General features: G+C 38.7%; 1 protein-coding gene across 1 annotated transcript in view; it reads right to left on the bottom strand.

Annotated features, from left to right (window-relative positions):
• Nucleotides 1–6,743: 6,743 nt before the first annotated feature.
• Nucleotides 6,744–20,513, bottom strand: part of ALS2 (amyotrophic lateral sclerosis 2 (juvenile)) — a 34,714-nt gene continuing 20,944 nt past the window's right edge. The window contains exons 19-33 of the mRNA XM_009072840.1: nt 19,801–19,899; nt 19,099–19,263; nt 17,300–17,411; nt 16,970–17,047; nt 16,723–16,856; nt 14,681–14,848; nt 14,295–14,412; nt 13,596–13,753; nt 12,760–12,882; nt 12,083–12,259; nt 11,634–11,679; nt 9,934–9,995; nt 9,165–9,314; nt 8,766–8,862; nt 6,744–7,420 (exon numbers count right to left, since the gene is read on the bottom strand). Coding sequence (XP_009071088.1) covers nt 7,382–7,420; nt 8,766–8,862; nt 9,165–9,314; nt 9,934–9,995; nt 11,634–11,679; nt 12,083–12,259; nt 12,760–12,882; nt 13,596–13,753; nt 14,295–14,412; nt 14,681–14,848; nt 16,723–16,856; nt 16,970–17,047; nt 17,300–17,411; nt 19,099–19,263; nt 19,801–19,899 — 1,726 coding nt within the window. The 3' untranslated portion in view covers nt 6,744–7,381. The remainder of the gene's footprint in view (nt 7,421–8,765; nt 8,863–9,164; nt 9,315–9,933; nt 9,996–11,633; nt 11,680–12,082; nt 12,260–12,759; nt 12,883–13,595; nt 13,754–14,294; nt 14,413–14,680; nt 14,849–16,722; nt 16,857–16,969; nt 17,048–17,299; nt 17,412–19,098; nt 19,264–19,800; nt 19,900–20,513) is intronic.

Genomic DNA, 20,513 nt, shown 5'->3' on the forward strand with positions numbered 1-20,513 from the left:
CATTTTTCTCTAGAGTGCTCTGTGGACAGGAAACAGCAAAGGTACAAGCAGGAACAGTATTATCTTGATCTGCTTACAAAAGCAGAAGGCATTACTGTCACTTTTACAGTACTTAATACTTATTTTTAGAACATGCTTCCTCGCTTTCTTGTTAAATCACGAAACTGGTTTCAAAAGGCAGTGAAAATTAAGGTAGAAAAAAATAATCAGAAGTTATGAGATTATGACTCAAACATTTTTTTGACTTGGGGCAATTCATTTCAAGTTACTTTACAGGATACTGAGTGATACATCTTACTGAAATCCTAATCCAAAGACTGCTTTTAAAATTATGATTTCTTCTTTCACAGACTCACAAAAATACACAAAAAGACTCACAATACAACTGGGAGCCGCAATTTAATATTTTTCAACAGTCTGAGTTGTTTTCCTTTAAGAGTTTGTCTTCCCCTTTGTTAAGCTTAGTTGATCTGCCTAATGATGGATTTAACAAAGCAGGCCATATAAATCTAATCATGAATACCTGTTTCTTAATTACTGAAGACATTAGGAGTAGGACAGAAACCTTTACTGTGGGATGGCAGAGATGTGGAAAGAGGAATGGCCATGTTACAAAGTACTTTGAGGACAGACGTGTTCCCAGTTTTGACTGAACAACAGCAATAGGAAAATCCAAGTAACCCTCAGCTCAGCTGATCTCTGTTCCCTCTTTTTTTTTTTAAACTAAGAGTCTATAGTACTCATTCTGCAAGTTGTGTCCTAAAAGGAAACTTCTGACAGCTTATCCTATAAGCTACATGTCAGAGGCCCCATTTCCTGGTATTATTACTAATTTTAAAGTTTCTCTAGCTTTTATAGCTTTTTTTTTTATGCTTTCCAGATTTTTCAGGAACTAAAAGAGAGACAACTGCTGATGTCTGTTGGTTCTCATATACAATGGCTGATTACTTTGCCTTGGATAGTCCACAGATATCCAACAGCATATTCCCAATTGAAAATCCTGATTACAATCTTGTGGTTAAAGATATTTGAAGACAAAAGAAAAGAGCATATCCAAACACTTCAGATGTAGTGTAAGGGAGTCAACTCCTCATCTATGTATTTCACACACTGAAAGCCCAGATTTAAAAATGTCATCCCTCAAAAAAGCACCCAAAATGACCTGTTTCCCTCAAAAAAGAATAAATAATTAAAATCCACATTACAATATGGCTGGGATTTCTGGGGCAACTCCCCTCACCCTAGCTGAATTTGTTTGGCCAACTCACATCTAAAAAATTATTCTGCTTGTGTACTGTGGTCAACTTTACTTACTACTGTGCACCTGTTATGTGATTTTATAGCAGTTGGTTCACTCAAAGCATATACAACTTTTATCTATAAAAAAGTACTTTGCCACCCAGAAAGCTCTTAACATGTTATATTTATAGTAATTTCCAATTCAAAGCCCAGGTCTCTGCAGAATAAAACTCCAGTTATTTTAAATCTTGATCTGCCATTTCCAAGCATCAGACTGTGTGCCCTTTTCATTAGGGTGGGACCCTGCAAATACATATATACATGTGAAGGACAAGAAATATTTCCCAAAGCCTTTTGGTTTAGCTAGTTAAAGTTTAGAAGGCTCCTTAACCTCAAAATAGACAAGCAATAGCCTTTGAGTTTTTTTGTAGAAGACCCCTCAGATGCACACTGAAAATGGAATCTTTTCTCTTGTGATATTTGCAGTGAAATTCCCATAATGTCAGGACCTGCTTTATTCAAATAGTGTTGTCTACCAAGTCAGCATGTCACCATACTGACAACTAGCATTGCTTAGATTACAAAACAGAGAAGTTTAAAGGAAAAGAGGAAAAAATCAAAACCACCCCACAACTATGTCCAGTATAGTCTTAGGAATACCTTAATCAAGGTCTCCCTCAGTTTTTGGAAGTTGGATCCTATTTGTTTCTTTTTAGCTGGGATAGCTCTTGAACAGCACAGTGACTCAGAATGTGAAAGAACTAAACCAAAGCAAGTAAGTTACCCCATTGCTGTTAGACAAAAAAATATTTAGCAGTCTTCTATTGAAGTTATTTCATTTTTAAATACACCACTGAGAAACACCCTCAGACAAAGAACAGCATTTCTGGAGATGCTAAAATACTTCAGATTCTACTGAAATACTAACAATATCATTACCCCTTTAAAATACACAAGAGATTAAATTTTTTTTCCCCATAGAACCTTGCAGCTTCTGGTATCACCATTGCTCCCACAGAGAGTGGATGTGGGAGTAACTTGAATGAGTTTGTCTTAAAGGTTGACCTCAGATTTCCCAGAAAAAAAATGGGAAAGCCACTGCTTGCATATTGGATCAAACCCTTGGGTACAGTTATCAGAGAGCTGCTAGGAAAAATAATAAACACATAGTACCCTTCCATCCATTGTTGTCTTCTTAAACTAGTGTTTATGCTCACACTAACAAAAGCAGCATTTTAACATCGAAATCTGTCAGATTCTCAATAGCACAGCTCACCTCAGTCATAAGTTAGTAGCTGTTTTGTATTTTCACACCTCAAAAGGAAAGCAGCTTCTAACTGTGAAGCCTGGTTTCAGAAGCTGTCAGTAGCAACAGATGATGAAAAAAAATCATTACCAGAAGAGAAAAACAATAGTATATCTTGTTTCTGCTCTGTAGAAAGAGACCTACTAGACTGCTTGCTTTAGGGCAAAGGGAAGAGTTCAAACTACTACTGTGCCTTTATTTCCTGAGACATCTACACACACTGTAAGGGCAGAGCTCAGGGTCTCCTTATCCAGGGACCTAAATAAATTAGATGGAAATTCTTACTAAAAGGCTTACCTGACTAATCTCCCAGCCAGTGTAAGGTTCTTCCCATTCACATGCATTGCAAGCAATTACAGATCCTCATTAATAGAAGACATTTCTCTTTGCCTGTTATTAGGGACAGAACTGGATCTTCGTGCTGTGTCAGAATTTAGAGTCAAAATGAGTCAGTCACCTCATGTCTACAAACATCAGTTATCCCAAATTTGGGCTAAAGGGCTTCCTTCAGCAACAGAATATGAATTCCTTGACTATTTGTCAGGCAGACCAGAAACTCTTACTGACTTGAGCTGCAAAGGAACCCAAGCTCTGCTTTTAATAGTTTTCAGAATTGTCATTAAATGGACAATTTTACATGCTGTCAAGCCTCTAAAGAGGACAACAGCAGAGAACCTGACATCCAGAACATCACCCCACCACTCTTATGAACTTATTTGGTTAACATGCTTGACAAGGTTATTGAGTACTTTTAACAGGGAAAACTACTCATATCTTTAAATCTGTGAGAATAAGTGATTTGGCATATTGAAGACTACAAATTAACTTGAGGGCAGGAAACACTGAGAAAGCTTTTGTTGCAAATAAACCACTATAAATCAGCAAACTGAGCAGACAAAAATGGTAACAAAAGGCATTCGGTACCTCAAATGACATGCCTTATTCAGAATATTTTTGCTCTGCATTAAACAAAGTCTCATCACTGAACTCTGTCAGCTTCCTCTTTCTAGTCAGTGTAAAAAGACATCTTGCTTTTTATATAGTTTGAGACTTGAAAGTAGTTTAGCTAAAACAGCAACCTTAAATATTAGTGGAATAAATTGATTCATTTTAAGCAAAGGTAAAGACCTATCTTTTGAAACCATATATCCTTATCTTGACCCACGAACCGCATAACCCAAGTCAGAGGTGGTACAGTTTAAAAGACTGAATAAATTTTATATTCATGTTGGGCGTTCTGTGAGATTTACCTAATCTCACCTGCATACATAGGGTTGCTGATGGAACAATTCATACTATTACTCCTTGTAATCAGGTATATTCAGTGGTGATTCATTCTGCCTCCCTCTAAAGCCAAAGCTTACAGCTGCAACGGTGCTGCAAGGACCTTGTTTACATGGGGGTAAACAACATGACAACATCTCTCCTGAAAGAGCAGTGCATTCCCAGAAGGACACTTGGGTGCAGTGGGCTGTAGTCATGTGGGGCAGCTTTGCTTCTGGCTGTCTACTGCCAACACCCCCATAAAAAACCAAACCAGCACCATATCAATACTAATCAACTTAGAAGTACACAGCTAGGTAGTTCAAAGAAATTATTTGCTTCACAGTCCCACATCCGTCACATATCTTTTCATCTACATTATCTCTCAACATACCAGAACAGGTAGTTTCCTAACATGTTTCTTAAAACAAGTACAGTTAAGTGGATCTACATTTGGAAAAATAAATCAATGACGTACAGCACCTGCCATTCAAGCTGGTATACTTCGTAAAGATTAGGAGTGAGGAAGAAATTCTCTTTCAAGCTCCCCATTCATACATCTCTCGAATATTTAGCTAATGGAAATTAAACAGATATTACACGTTTAACTATCTTTGCTATAGCTATGAGAAGAAACTCATAGCTACATGAGACATAATGCATCCATGCAGTACAATGGTTTCACTAAAGTGCGTATTTTCTTACCTGCAAACACCACAGAACACGCCATGCTCAGCTTATGCAAAATTTCCAGAGGGAAGGAATATTTGCTGGATGTTAGTAGAGCAAGTAACCTCACCGCCCCAGCTAATCTATGGACATCCTCTCCTTTCTAATCCGCAGAAACCTAACCTTAGAACTACTCATTACCAGGGAGAAGAGAACAAATCCCTTTAACCCTTTTCTTGCATAAAAACCTACTTTACATCGTCTCTCACTTTAGTAGCTTCTTATTCTCAGCAACTTTCCTAGTCCATAGGGCACTCATCTCTTGGGGTCTGTCTTCATTTATTGTGCCTGTGATTGCAGTGAGAATCTGTAACACTAACACTGATCTTCTGTTGCTGGTTACAGGATTTCTGCCGCAGCACAAGAAATATCTGGCTTTCAGAACCCTATTTAAGTTAAAAAAAAAAAGAATAGAAAAAGTAATTGCCATGAAGCAACACAGCTGGAAAGGTCCTGCAGGTTAACTCATTTGTTAGCTACAGCAATACACAAATCAAAGCTGGTCTGTACTGATTTCCTAACACATCACAGACCACAGAGGCTGTGAAGTGGAATCTGTGTCAGACGCACATTTAATCCTGGGATTCTCTTCAGCTAATAACTGAGCTATATACCAGAAAGACCAAAAATAATCCAGTCCAGACTGTCTGCTTCCATTAATCAGAAAGCTAAATTCATACGTGATACCACTACTTTTCCTAAGGGCTTGTGTGCATAGATACATACCTCTCTGTGTATATATATGTAAAGGCAGATGTATTCTTTGTTTTTTTCTACTTCTCAACTTTGCATCATTCACAGAAAATGAAGTTACACAATTAAAGTTGCTGCCTATTTGTAGATACACCTTGTTCTTGAAAGGCAGGAAAGATTATGAAAATACTTCCCATCTCTGCCTAAATTTTCAGTTTAAGCCACAGAATGAACGTAGAAGCACAAGGTCATACGAAACAAAGTTTTTCACATGTCAAAGCTGCATATTAAAATCCTTTCTTGTGAAACATCCAAACACAACAAACACTAATACACAACAGTTATGGGGGGAAAAAAACAACCTCAAATCTGTTTTTCAGTATTACACTCCTGGAAAATGCAAAATAAATCCTGAATTCAGATCTTTTGTAGATGAAAATAATTGCCATTGATTTACTCAGCTGTTCAGGATAGCTCATTTTCAAAAAGCATTTCTGTTCCTACAGGTCTGTTAAATTTTTTTATGTTGAGTTTTAAGAGATGATTGCATGGAAAGACTGCAGCACAAAATATGAAGTGTTTGTATTCCTGCCTTACACTTCATTATGCTCTCCATCCGTAGTTGTGTCTTCCCTCCCTTCACAAATGAACTTTTTATAGCTTCCCTTTTATTCACATTATTGCTTAACTCTCCTCAAATTATTCAGTACCATTTAAAAGTAAGATTAAGCTGACACTAACTTATTTGCAAACATGAAGTCCATTCTGTGTTCTCTTATAATCTGTCGCAAGTTTAATAATAGTTTTAAACATCATCATTCCAGAATGACTCTGTCCCCTTCTCTGATAAAACTAGTTTCAAAAACATCAATCACTTTTACTTTATTATGAAAACTGCTACATTACAGCCACTGCTCCAAACAGTATCTTGGCATATAATTTCTTCCATGAGCCGTGATTACTACCTCATCATAAGATTCGCATTGTCTATGGCAGTCTGACATAAGGAATTATAACATTCTATAATCTATTTTTCCCTCCCCGTTTTTGTCAGGCCTGGTAACGAACAGCACCTACAGTGCTCAAGGTATCCACTAGTGTTATTGATATCAAGAAAGTGAGCCATAAAGCACAGAACATTGCCCAAGGAGATCCCTAGCTGCGGGCGGTGCCTCCGGCAGGGCGGCCCAGGGAGCAACCAACAGCAGCTTCCAACTGCAGCCAGAGCCTGAAACCAGCGCTGAGCCCTGGCACTGGGAAGGGGCTGAGCACCCCTTGCTGCTGAGGAGGGAGTGACAGAGATGTTGGTGGGCTCCTGGCACCCACCGAGGTCACCCCACCCCCCCGGTGTGACAGCACTGCTCACCTCCACACAGGGGATTGACTCCTGAGAGCATCTCTCCTCTGACCTCAGGGCAATCAACCCAACACTGCACACCGAGGATTTCATTCAGTGCCAAAATCTGAAGTGGTCACTGCCTGTTATTTATTTCATAAACACAAAGACTGGTGAATGCCTGTACATTTACAATTCTAGTAAACAGGAAAGTCCAGAACAGTGTGATTATTTCCACAACAGCACATGAATTCATTTAGCAATGCTGTTCAACACGGATGCCTCAAAACCTTTACAGCCAAACACACAATAGATTACCCATTATAAATACTAACTCTATTTTCTTAAATAAACAAACGTAATAGCTTAACTCAGGAAGACCAGTTGGTTCTGTGGTGCAATTCATTCCCTTTAAACATCTCTGCTGACAAACCAGGAATAACACAAACAAGCCCACTGCTTTGGAAGCCATGCGGTCCAGACTATCACAGGTGCTCTATCTGGATGTCATGCCTTCTTGCAGCATAGATAATTTAAAAGGAGTAAGTAATCTTTCTGTTAGAATAGAAAAGTATTTCTTCTTGGCAGGTGCTTGACAAACCAAGTCTCTAGCTTCATCACCACTTCATAAGCAGCCTCTGGTGGCAGTTTTCCAATCTTACAACTGAAAGTTCAGAAGAAACAACTGAATATTTTCATCTGTAGCAGCAGAACTGTAAGCAAGTGTTTTCTAAGGGCCATTTGAAGGAAGAAGTGGTTATTAGTGAAGTTCCACTGAGTAGATTATCCCACAGAGGCAGGTGGTAAATGATGGTCTAGGTAAGCTTTTCATGTTGAATCTGGTAGTAACATGCCTGAAATAAGACAAACTTCAGGTTAGAATATACATACTAGTTCACAGAAAACTGATAAAACATCGTATGCAAAAAGGTTGACTTTTTCTATCCAAGAAGACAGAGAACTAGGCTCACTACAAGCAGTGATGCTACAGTGACACTCAACACATGAAAATCTTCTGATCCATAAACTAGCAAAAAGAACAAGAGGAGCTTTTGAGTTACAAATTACATCCAACTCTTAATAAAGCAAGCTAGCATGTTTTGGGACTCTAAATACTTTCACAGCTTTGCCAAGATGAATTACATTTTTGCTCACAAGTTGGGTTTTTTCCCCTTTGTCAGAAGGAGTCAAAAAAAGAAAGTATTTTCTTACAGGACAAGGATGCAGGATGAAGCATTTCAGAAATACTCAGACTGAAAAGCAAAAGTTTCTAGCACCCTGACCTGCTGTTGATAGCTATTCACTCCTTAATGCAGGTTCAAACATGCATTGGGTCAGCCAAAACCAGAAACTTAATATAAATATCTCAGACAATACTTGCACTCCTGGAAAATAAGATTCTGCTTCCACTCCATAGGCTCTTTGATAAATCTGAACCACTGCAAACCTTCCCTTTTTGCAGCACTATGAAAATAACAGGTATTAAAAAACCCAAACCCTCTGCACCTATCTAGTTTGCACAGATAGAAAATACAATCACATTCACCTAACAGCTCAGTTCAAGATTTTTATTTAAGTTTTAGATTAACAACCTCCCTCCAAAACAACCCCACCAAAAAGCTAAATTGTCACAAGACCCACTTGTTTGAACAGTTTTGAGGTACCGAAACAACCTATTTCCAATTATGGAAGTTCTAGTGTACATTCAGCAAAAGAGATTCTCTTCCTTTTCCCATAATTAAAAAAATAAGAACACTTAATAAAATGTGGAGAATGACACAGTAATTTTTTTTTTCCCAAACTGAATTCCCAAAGAGTATTGATGCTATGTTGAGCTTAAACTTTATTGCAATGGCTCATCTCCAAAGCAGCACTTCATTTGAATTTTGATAAAGGGAATAAGGCTTGTTAATTTGCAGAGGAATTACAAGCTCAGGTGAGCATTTATAACAGTCAACAGCAATGAACATTACATTTGAATAACGTGCATTTGCACATTGCACATTAGCAGGACCTGCAATTGTTAGGTTACCCAAAGCTCTATCTTAAGTTTCCTTGCTCATCCCAGTTAAAGATTTCACTAAAGAAGTCAAAGAAGTTACAACCTAACGTTCGTGCAATTATCCTGAGCTGACTCTCACTGCTAAAAGCTGATTAAGTCCAAAGAAAGCCTTTAATAACTCTGAATAATTTTCACACCTTCAGGGTAGTGAACATGATGCCTTGCTCCCCATGCTGCAGATAAGGATCCATCAGGTCTTCAATCAAGTGCACCTCAGACCCCAGATTCCTTATCCTGTCACACAGCAGAGTGGAAAAGTGAACAGGTGAACAAAAGATACCATTATTATGTTTTTACTCGTTGTACATAATGTTGTGCACAAACCCACACTTGTCCCTAACCTCATTCTGAAGTCACAGCCATTTCAGTTAACTATTCAGAATTTTTTTCAGGCCAAAGCAAACAGTCAAATTGGAAAAACTGTAGTTACAAAAAGCAAGCAACTAGTTTTATAATGAGAAGCAAGAGTGTTTAATACAGGTAAAAGTACTCATATTGCCTATGCTCAGCTTATGACTGGCAGCCTTAGTGCTTACCTGGCTCGTAGCACCACATAGAGAAAAACAGGAAATAAGTCATCCATGGACCACAGAAAATCTTCCTGAAGGGTCTCAAGTACACTCTGAGAGATCTCTTCAAAAGTCTGCTGGATCACTTTCAACTTGTCAGCTGGGGTAAATGTGGTACTATTTGGAAAGCAAAAGCAAAACAGGATAACAATAAGAAGTTACATATCTGCATCTAAATTAGGAAGACAATCTGGTAGCTAGCATGGCCCTCCCCATGCCCAAGAAGACCATTCACACCACAACAGCCAAGGCTGTGCAGTATCCCAGACTACAACTACCACATCAAGGCACAATGCTGGAAGTGAGCCTGTCATCACAGTTTTAAGATGTTTTGACACAATGGTAAAAGGGGAAAAATTAATTTCTAATGTGTTTAATTTCTACTTAAATTCTGACAGCTGAATATAGCTAACAGACACAGAAAAGCTTCCCATGCACAGGACATTTTACCACAGCTGTTTAGAAATTCACATGTGTATCTGAGAGCCATCCTTACACCTCTGATTCTAAATCATGTCCTGTGGACACATCTTCCAGTCAACATTTATGAGGCAATATTTCATTCCTCATCAGGAGAAATTGCTACCATTTTTAGTAGGAACTGGAAAACTTCATGGTGACCTCTCTTATGAAGGTGAATGAAAGGAGGTGAGACATAAAGGATCACAGTGAAGTAAACTAGATACTACTATAGCAGGAACAGTAAAACACTACAAGACAAATTTCAGAGAATTACCTGATTTGCTGTAAACGTTCAACTGCAGAGGCAAAGCAGGCATCTTTTGTGTTTGATGATACCTGTGCAACCATGAGAGGATTTATTAGGCATGTTTAAGAATCCCACTATTCAGCAGCAGAAGAGAAGCAGAATATAATACAAACACTGGCAAAAGAGACATTTACATCAGTTTTCCAGTGCTAAGAAAAGGGAACGTGCCTGGAGGCCACAGTCATCCATCCAGGAAATTGGCCTACATATTAATTTGTAGGTGTTTCATTTAAAGTAGAGAAAAGCCTGCGCTGAATTCCTTGGTACGTTACAAGAATCAGGTTCTGAATGCCTTCCAGGTCACATAAGACTGAGAATTATTGAATCTTAATAGTTAACAATCAAGAGGGAACTCTAAGACTGGAATGGTTGAAAATCTAGAAAAATCATAGCAGTCACTAATCAGACTCAAGTTTGGAGCAAACAGAAAAGAATAAATACAAATACTAGCTCCTGATATGCAACTGGTCTAAATCTTTCTGAATGAAGCAGGTACAGAATGAAAGCAAAAAGACCTAGAGAAATTTAAAGAAGTGAGAAAACTGCACAGAGGAGGAGATGAACATGTTCTGGCTGAAAACATCCTGTTTAATTGAAGGAATGACTCAGCAAATAAGGTACCTGGCTGCAGAGAGCCCCATAATTCAGAGAGATACATGCCACATAGTGCTTCCCAGTGGAGGGCTCTACACGATAACCAAAACCAAGCCAGGCAGAAGTGTGAAAGATTTGGACAGCTGGCAAGAATTCTGCCCAGTACCTAACAGTACAGAAAATCTGAAGTAACTCAAGAAACATGCCAGTGCTGTATTTTTTAACTTCTGGAGTGTGAGTGGAGGTCTGCATCATGTTTTCTCAGGGGAGTCTTCATGATTTGGGAAAAAAAGGGACTTGTCTTGATGGGAACCCATAGTCTCAGGATGGGGTTCAGTAGCAGCTTTGGGTGATTTTTCTCTATCAAGTAGTATAAGTTTGTCCACATGCAGTAACTACTCTGACAAAGCTATGCTTCTGATTATTACAGACTTTGCACAAGCCACAGCTAGAAACAGGAAAGAGGTGATCTAAAGGCAGAGATATCTAATGAAGAAACTGAAAATTTCAAATCAAAGTATACTGATTTATAAACAGACATGATTCAGAGTGTAGTGCAAACACTGCAATTGTTCACAGTTATGATTATTAAGCCACTCTTACTGGAGCACAGAGATGCTGTGCAGCTAGGACTAGTCTTCAGCCTCTTTCAGCAAAATAATGATTAAGAATAAAAACCATATAATTCTTCTAATCAGAAAGTATGTAATCTTAATCAAGCAGCTTGAAAATTTCCCTGCTAGACTTTTATTCTCACACTTTCATAACTGGAGACCAAGCAAATGTCTTCCTGAATTAGAATTCAATACCAAGTAAGACAGTAAGTGACAAAGCAGGACTGACAGCTATTGTAAGAAATCACAGAATGGTTGGGGTTGGAAGGGACCTCTGGAGATGATCCAGCCCAACACCCTGCTAAATCACTCATATAGCTTTCAAGGAAACAAGATAATAAAGCATCTCTTAAGCAAAAAGCCTGGTCAAAAATCTTTCGACTGCTTCTTCATGATTTCAGCAGCTTGAACGAGGCACTAGGCAAAAGCACATCATAAGCCAAAGCCCAATAAACATACCTTTCTACTCTCTCCAAGGATGGATACAGTGCCTGGCCAAAATTTCCTGCAAGAAATCAAACAGTCTATTGAGAGAGCATAGTCTTAAAAGTGTTTTTCACCTTACAAAAGTGAAGTCATCATGTTCTATGAAAAACAACAGCCCTTCCTGCAGGATCAACTACATCTAGCACAAATAGCTGGAAAATAGCCTAGTCTGAAATGTCTCACTCTGGTTTTGTAGCAATGCCAACATATTTTACCTCCTTTCCATCCCTCTCACCCTCCCCTTTTTGGAAGAGGGAAGTTTTGATTCACTCTCTCAACCAGATTAATTAGCTTGAAGACATGTTTAGATGCATTTTAATCCAAGAAAATACTTTAGACAATAGGGTTTTTTAAAAAAATTGCTTTATCTAATTACACACCATGTTTTTCTAAGTTCTGTTTTACTGTTGAAGCATACTCACACTTGCACTCCAAGAAAACTGAGAAGAGCCATATCTGTTTGTTTGTTTAGACGTAAAACACATTCCCAGTAAGCATCTTCCTCATGCTCGTTGTCTAAGGCATACAGCATAAACAGAGGGGGATAGAGTCGTGGCAGTAATACAGGGAGCAGCAAACCAAAACTGGTTACCACATAGCTAGGAGAAAAATTAGAGGGGGATGGTTTGCAGAAGACGACATTTTAAAAACCTAATTACCTATAAAAACTGCATGAAAATCATTGGAACAAATCTTTCATGTAGTATGAGCCTATTCTATGAAGGATAAGAGTAGGAAAATAAGTACAAATACAGGAAATAGTATCTCTCCAAAGATAAAATTACAAATTATCCCCAGTGCTCTTATTCCAAATGGTTTCCTGAAGCCTGGGCCCAAGCCTGAACTTGCTTACCCACAAACAGACAAACAAGTTGAGGCTTAATTAAAGAACCACTGTATGGAACAAGGATCAAGGGCTTATTACAACAATTACATGCTAGTTTGTTTATTGGAATCTGTCATCAGAACCAAAGGGGAAAAAATCCTGCTTATATTCATCCAGTCATGTGTTTATCTTTCTTCCCCCACCCAAGGAAAAAACTGACAATAAATAAAATAAAGCCTTTGTTAATCTGTTGGGTTATTTTTCTTTATGTACCCTGGTTCAGGAGATTCTGATCTGGAGTCAGACTTCCCACTGCAAAATGATCTCCTCCCCTTTGTCTCCGTTGCCAGAAATGGAATTGTGCTGCCCTCTTCCGGGAGATCAGGAAACAAGAACCTAAATGGCAATAGAGTAACATTTGAGATCACTTCGAGAAATTTCTACAAATCACAGCATTAGAAGGCAAGACTGGAGAGAAAAGTCAGCTGAAATAATATAGGGTGGGCTATGACAGCAGAGCAAACAGACATACCGTACCATTTCCTGGAAGAAAACTTAGGAAGACCAACCCCTTCAATGCCAAGGACACCTTTCCTAAAACATTGACATCACTTCCCTCCAGACAAGTCTTCTAGAAGTTAGTAATTTGGAGTATTTCCGCTTTCAGATTGGCAGGACCCAATTAAAGCTGCAATTGTTCTGAAGAATCTAAGCAAGCACTTTATAGGAAGATCATTCATCCATGCTGGTAAGAACTTTAACAGAACACACTGAGAGTCCCCGTCCTCAATAGCCTTTGGTATACTTTGAACAGTCTTTGCACAGCATGGATATCCAGAGACACTAAATTGTAAATCCAAACTCAAGGTGAGCTTCTTAGAGCCACATTTTGAAGTATAATGTAGGATGTAATACACAGGTGAAGATTTTGATTTTTCTATTTTTGACAGAACATTCAAGACTCCTTAAAAACTTAAGGAAATAAAAGCAACCCCGAAACCCAAATAGCAATGCTGAAACAGTTGAACTGTATAAACACTAGACAGTTTCAGTACATGAGACATCTTTAATTCACCAGTAGTTTGACTTGCAAATAAAAGTCTTGTTACCTAACCAGCTGGAAGATGCGCTTGAGGTAGGACTTGATCTCTCTTACAGCCTCCTGCAGCAATCGTCGATTAGCTCCTACTCCAACATAGGTCATTCTGTAGACAGCTACGAGTGTTTCCACCAGCTTGCCCAGTGGATGGAGAGGAGTATCACAAGCCTGAGGTAAAGGTTATCAATTGGCCAGTGAGATAGGTCAATAGCAGGACAAGTTAAAGGAAAAAAAAATTCAAGAGGGATGGGTCAAAGATCCAACAAAAGGCTTTCAAAAAATACTACAAATACCTCAAAAATGAGCTATATTTAACCAACTGCCATTTGTATTATAAGATTTAAGATCATCTGAACGTAACTCAGAAGAGTCTAGAAAGCACAAGAACTTGTGCTAGTACTTGGACTAGTAACCTGTCCTGTACTCTTAAAATTAACATGAAATAACAAGCAAGTATTTCAAGATGCTCTGCTGAGATCCAATGCAAAGGGTGAAGAGAGTAACTGAACAAAAACTGACCGTTAAGTATTGAATTATTTTAGTCTCAGTTGTGAACTTTAATTTGATAAATTATGAAGTAATGAGCAAATGTGAATGAATACATGGATTACAAGAGTGCAAATATGGTAGGAATTAAGGGAAGCTCTTACAAAGTGAGCTTGATGTCATGCCTTATTGACAAGTTATGTCAACATTTGAGTCGCAATACCTTTATCAAATATTTTTTTATATTTTCATATTTTTCCAGGGTGAAGGCACCAATGTGTTGTGGAATGAACTCCAAACTTTCCAGTGTCTGAGTATGTGAACGGCTCAATACTTCTGGGCTGTAGGTATAAAAAGGACAAAGACATTGCACAGAGTGAGACAGAACAGAAACAGAGTGAGATGTTAACAACTGAACTAGTTCTAAACATCAGTATTGTCCCTGAAAGGGTTTATATTGCAGAGTATTCAGAGTTCTGATTTTGTTTAGGATTTGTTGTCATTGTTTTAACTGAACCTTTACAGTCAGATTTTCTAGTCTAGAATGTGATTCCAGTTTCTTTCTCAATCCCTTTTTTCTCTGGCTGATTACATTGTCCAGGAACGAACCTATCTTTGTGCTGCCGTCGGTTGGTGGTCAGAGCCACTGCAATGTTGTCCCAAGCCTTCCATCTGTCCCCCTGGCCAGGGCTCTCACAACCAAGCTGGTTCCAGCATTCTTCAAACACAGCCTTCCATTTCTCATCAGGAGGCACTGACAGGATCCCAAGTTTCCGCCTAATAAAATGACCAGTTGGTCTGTTAAAATCAAATAGCAACAAAATAACATGTTCAGCTATGCAAACCACCCATGGCTCATGTCAGTTTAATGTCTCATACTGTTTTACCAAAAGCTGATATACTTAAGTCTGTACTGTGAACTAAGTTTATCACTAAGAATAAACCTAGAGCCTACTATTTAATTAATGTGTTGACTTTCAATACCTTTTTAAAAAATATCTTACAAAATGTTATACATATCCTTCATTTTTTTCTTTGCTAACTCACATACATCAATCCATGTAACATATTATGATGCTACAAGATTAATGTGTTTAATGTGAGAACAACTATGAACTTTATTAGACAAGTTAAGTTTTACTTTTGCAGCCTTCCAGGAAATTGTTTGTTTAAACACAGAAGAGGATAGGTGCTTATCTTCACCACTGGCACTCGTTCAGAAAGTTCAGGATGCATTAATGTAGCAAGGACACAGCACAAGTATGTCCCAAATATCTCACTATCCTGGAATGCACAAGTAGCATAGCTACCCAGATAAATACCAAGGATGGATACACAGCTTCTGACCCTAAAGTAGTATCTAACAGAGGATGTTGCATGACATGTTAGGGATGTGCTGGTAGAGAGTAAAACCAACTCCAGCACCTTTTAAGCTGTCAGACAATGCTCAGGGATCCTCTACAGCCAGAAGAAAACCAAGAACTGTTCTCCCCATTCCTCAGACAAAGAATGAAATCTAGGGCTTTGAAAAGCTTTCATAAGAACAAATAAATGCTGTCAGAGTTAACAGTTTTATCTTGTTTTAAATCAAGTGTCAGAAACTGCCACACTTTTCATTAACATTTTGTCCATCACTTTGAGATAAGAACTAGCAACACTGGTATTTCCCCATGCTTCCAGTTTCACAAAGCAGAAAAGCAAGCTCTAAGCCTTTTCACAAATTATACCAGAAGATTTTCAACTTCAAGAGTCTGAAAAGAGTAAATCAAATCCTTTTTTCACAAGCAATCTTCACAAATATGTACATACATTTATTCATAGACTCCCTACTGGGGTAAAAAGCAGACAGCTGCTAAGGTTCCAAGTGTTTAGTGCAGCAGGGAGGCCCTGCTTAAGTCACATGCTGTTGTAGGTGTCGGCGCTGTCAAGAGAAATTACCAGTGAAAGCTTCAGGAAGCAGACTGAGAAGTCATCTACATAAAAGCATTAGAGCTGTGTTTCCTATTTTGACCTGAAATTTGGGAGTATGCCTCAAAGATACTGAGCCCCATATAGCAATTACTAAACCAGTATGCACTGCTACCAAATACCAACATTTCATCTACTCTTTAAATTTACTTTGAGTCCTTCTATTCAAAGTTATATTGGTTATAACTTCAACATGCTTTTTTCCCCCAGAAATAATTAAGCAAACTGACCTAATGCATCTGCTATACATAAGATTATAGGAATACTTTTCAGAATTATCTTTACCAAGGTGTTAAAATGCTCTTTGGCAATTCAGCCAAGAGTCAGCAGCAGCTGTGAACTCAATTTCTAACAGTCAATTCTAACATAAACACCAAAAAAATTGAGACTGCCACAGGACAGTAACAGCACCATCAGCCATCCCGTAATTTCATGCCGTTACTTGCATATTCAAGTAACAATTAAAGCAACAACAGCTATAAAAAAAGATGTTCATCTTATTTCATTTCTTACATCTTAAATCCTGAGCAGGAAGATAGATGATAGAAAAAGGAAAAATGTTTTCAAAACCTCATTGTTTCTTTGGAAGAAATATTTTTAACTGGCCTTTGATAAAAAGACAGTAGTTCTGTTCCTAAGTACTACTGAATCATATTAGAAATTATTTCATATTCAACACTCACAGTGCTTTAGGTTTGTCCTTCTCATTCTCATACAAACTAGGTTTGAAGTAGGTCCCTGTGATTTTTATCCCGGATCCCCATTCTCCAGTGAAGAGACCTTCAATATAATCTCCATTTGGCAGGGTCAGTGTTCCCTTGAGAAAAGATAAAAAAAATTAACAGATATCCTTTGGGAACCAAATTACAAGGAAAGCAACTTCTTTTTTTAAGACGGTAACAGTTTACAAGTCATAACAGTAATACCAACCTTTCCATTCAGAGTCCAGTTATCTGAAAATTCCCCCTCATATACTGTATCATCCTCAGAAAGCAGAATTCCAGTCCCCTACAAAAAGAATCATAAAGAACACAAAGTAGTAATTATAACAGAATGCCAGACTGCAGATCAAGAGATACATTGAAAAACCTGTTACTAATAATTTTTAAGCAGTTTCTGGAGTCCTATGTAAAACAGAGCAGGGATTATGAAGACAGTTCTAAAAGTCTGGGCAATAGAAGGTTAGAAGAACAAAAGGTTTATACAGCCTAGCTGCCGCACTTAAGGTCACTACAGCACAGAGTCTGGTGCACAACTCACCATCATTTTGTTGGTGCTGAAGGCCCCTTCATAATACAGTCCAAACTGAGTAACCACAATGCCATTGCCTTGGCAAAGATCATCCTGCCACATTCCCATGTACTTTTCTCCTCTGAAGAAAAAATGAAGTAGGAAGAATATATTCTAAGTAGTACATTTATATTCTTTCTTTGGCTTTACTGCCAAATCTGACCATTACAGAAACCATTAGAAGAGAGTCACACAGCATTTGCTTTGAGTCTGTCAGTCTAGCTTAATGGAAATGGACACTTTTTGAAAGAAATAAACTATAGTGAACTTCCTTTCAAAATTCACATTTCAAACTGGCCATATCCAAGCAAGCTCTCACTGATGATCTGAAACAATGCTGAGGTCCTGTCAGGCCCAAATCATATCCCAAGAAATCTGAGCAGTAGCTCCAGCACCTATGAAACAGGGAAACTTTCTTGCTGCTCTGTATCAGCTTTATCTAAGATTTAAGTTGCATATGAAAGGGGATCTTAGGCTTCATCACGCCTATATCCATAAAATATTCCATCATGCCTATATCCATGCCTTCATCATAAATCACGATGTGTTTTACAGCTATTTAGAAAAGACCCTAGGTATATAAATGGCTAAATAAAGTTTGTAGAGACATCCTGACACTACTGTACAGGAACAACCTCCACCACTGAGCAAGACTAAATGCAAAACTGACATCAGGAAATGCTACAATAGCTCTGTTTCAGAAAAATATCTTCATACATACTCCCACACCCTCTTCACCTCCAGACTTTTGCCTGTTCTGCTTTTGAAGTAGGCTTTCACTTCAGTTAAACCAAAACTAGTTCCTTGGGCTCTCACCAAAAGCTCTTTTCAGAAAAAAACCCATTAAACTGGTGGCTGAAATACACACTATATTGATCTGCGCTCAGTGTTGATTTAGTGCACATATTTAGTGTAATTCTGTTTCTGAGACCATCATTTCAGTAATCTGCCCTGAGAGAACGCATCTTCCCTCCACTGCACTGACCGGATAAGTCAACAGAAAATTTGAGCACAAGCTGAAATTTACCAATATATACGTATAGCTGCTGAAATTTACATGTATATCTGCTATTGAACAACCCAGTCACAGGCCTGAGATGAAAAAATACATCTCACATCATTCTTAAATCTTCTGGGACACACAGAACAGGATACCTCAGCAAGACATATTCAGAGCTAGTTTTCAGGCAGGAGTATGATTGGAAAGCAAGGCAGAAAAGCAAAGCAAAAAAAAAAAAAAAAAGCCCCAACCCCCCCTATTTACTCCACAAGTAGCACAAAAAGTAGTCTCTAGACCCAATTCTGTAGATCGTTAACAAAGAAAGCCTAGCAATCAAGAGGAGCCATGTTCTACTACTGCTACTAACAGATCAAATCATAGAATCTACCAGGTTGGAAAAGACCTCCAAGATCATCAAGTCCAACCCTACTGTGGTTACTAGACCATGGCACTAAGTGCTACATCCAGTCTCGTCTTGAAAACCTCCAGGGATGGTGAATCCACCACCTCCCTGGGCAGCCCATTCCAATGACTGATAACTCTCTCTGTAAAAAATCTCTTCCTAATGTCCAACCTAAACCTCCCCTGGCAGAGCTTGAGTCTGTGCCCTCTTGTCCTACTGCTGGTTGCCTGTGAGAAGAGACCAACCCCCACCTGACTCCAACCTCCTTTCAGGGAGTTGTAGAGGGCGATAAGGTCTCCCCTGAGAGAGGGGACCTCTTCCTAGGCTTTTTGTTTTAAGGACTTATGAAACTGAGTAAAGCATTACCTTGTGATATCATCAAAAACTCCATAGCCACTCTTCTTATCCATTATCCACTGTCCAATGAACATACTGGAAGAGGAAGAGGTCAGCTTCCCACTGCGTAGCAGACCATGCCCATGACGCATGCTATCCTGAAAACACCCTTCATACACCTCACCAGTAGCATAGCTGGGACAACAAAAAGAATAAGTAAGATTTCTATAATCTACTTTTCTGGGGGAGGGTAGGTTTGTGGGGGTTTTGATTGGGGTTTTTTTGCATGCTCCCTCCTCCTTCCCTCTTTCTTCAGAACAGATCAACCTCCTCTTTTTCCTTCTAGGAACTACAACCACACCAAGCAGAAACTATAGCAAAAATCTATTTGGGATTAAAATGAGCCTTTGATGTCAATCTTTTGATTCTTTGTTGTTTTAAAGCCACTCTCTTCCCAACAAGCAAGGCCATTAGAGATTCTCTCTCCGAAGAAAGAGTCCTCTACTATTGCAAGGTGGCAGCAACATTAGAGCAGACATTAATAACAGACCACTGTACAAGTCTGCATCGTGAGCAATCCACCAAAAGCAAAGTAGAAAATAAGCCAAGATAACTACAACCACAAGTCTGAAATGTCACTAAAGTACAGGCAGAGGCTTGGTAAGCAGCATGCCAGAGCATCAGCCCTACTCTCTCTTCTGCAGTGACAACAACACAAGTGCAACATGTTACCTGTAGACTCCGTGCCCACACATTTTGCCTTCCTTCCAGTACCCCACGTAATGGTCCTCCTTATTCAGTGCTTTGTTTGGCACTCTGTATTCACCATACCTGCCAGTGCACAGTAATGAAACACAAGCAGACAGTGTTAACACAGTCTATTAAAAACAGAGCAGATACATATCACAGACCCATTCTAAAATCAGAATGCTCTATCTCATTTTTAGCACATCTCTAACTACAGCAGTTAAGATTACTTTCTTTAAAGAGAAAGAAAGAAAGCAAGAATTGCAGCATCGGTAAGTCCTTTTAGTCCATACTGCTTTTCTCCTGTTTGATTGTGGCATGTAAGTACTCCCTTCTCTACCACACTGCAGCATTTTTCTCAGGCCATGAGTCCTCTCAAATCCTAACACTGCTTCTGCCTTTATTGCCTTCTTCAGGGCTTGACAATTCACGCACACCTTTATTCCAGGGAAAGATGAGAACATACATTGCTACTGAAAATATTTTTTAAAAAGATGCTAGCTTCCAACTATGCTCAAAGAGAGGCAAGGAACTGTTCACAATTTGAGTACAACTGAAAAGAACAGGACACACGACTTTATGTACTGATTTTCATCTCCTCAGTTATGTGCTCCTGAGGGCATGTCTACTCCAACAAGACAGTACTACTGTTAAGTGTTGAGTCTATAGTTTGCATGCTGAAATACAAATATAAACAT

The sequence above is a fragment of the Acanthisitta chloris genome, unplaced genomic scaffold (genome assembly GCF_000695815.1).
Source record: "Acanthisitta chloris isolate BGI_N310 unplaced genomic scaffold, ASM69581v1 scaffold38124, whole genome shotgun sequence".
Classification (NCBI taxonomy): domain Eukaryota; kingdom Metazoa; phylum Chordata; class Aves; order Passeriformes; family Acanthisittidae; genus Acanthisitta; species Acanthisitta chloris.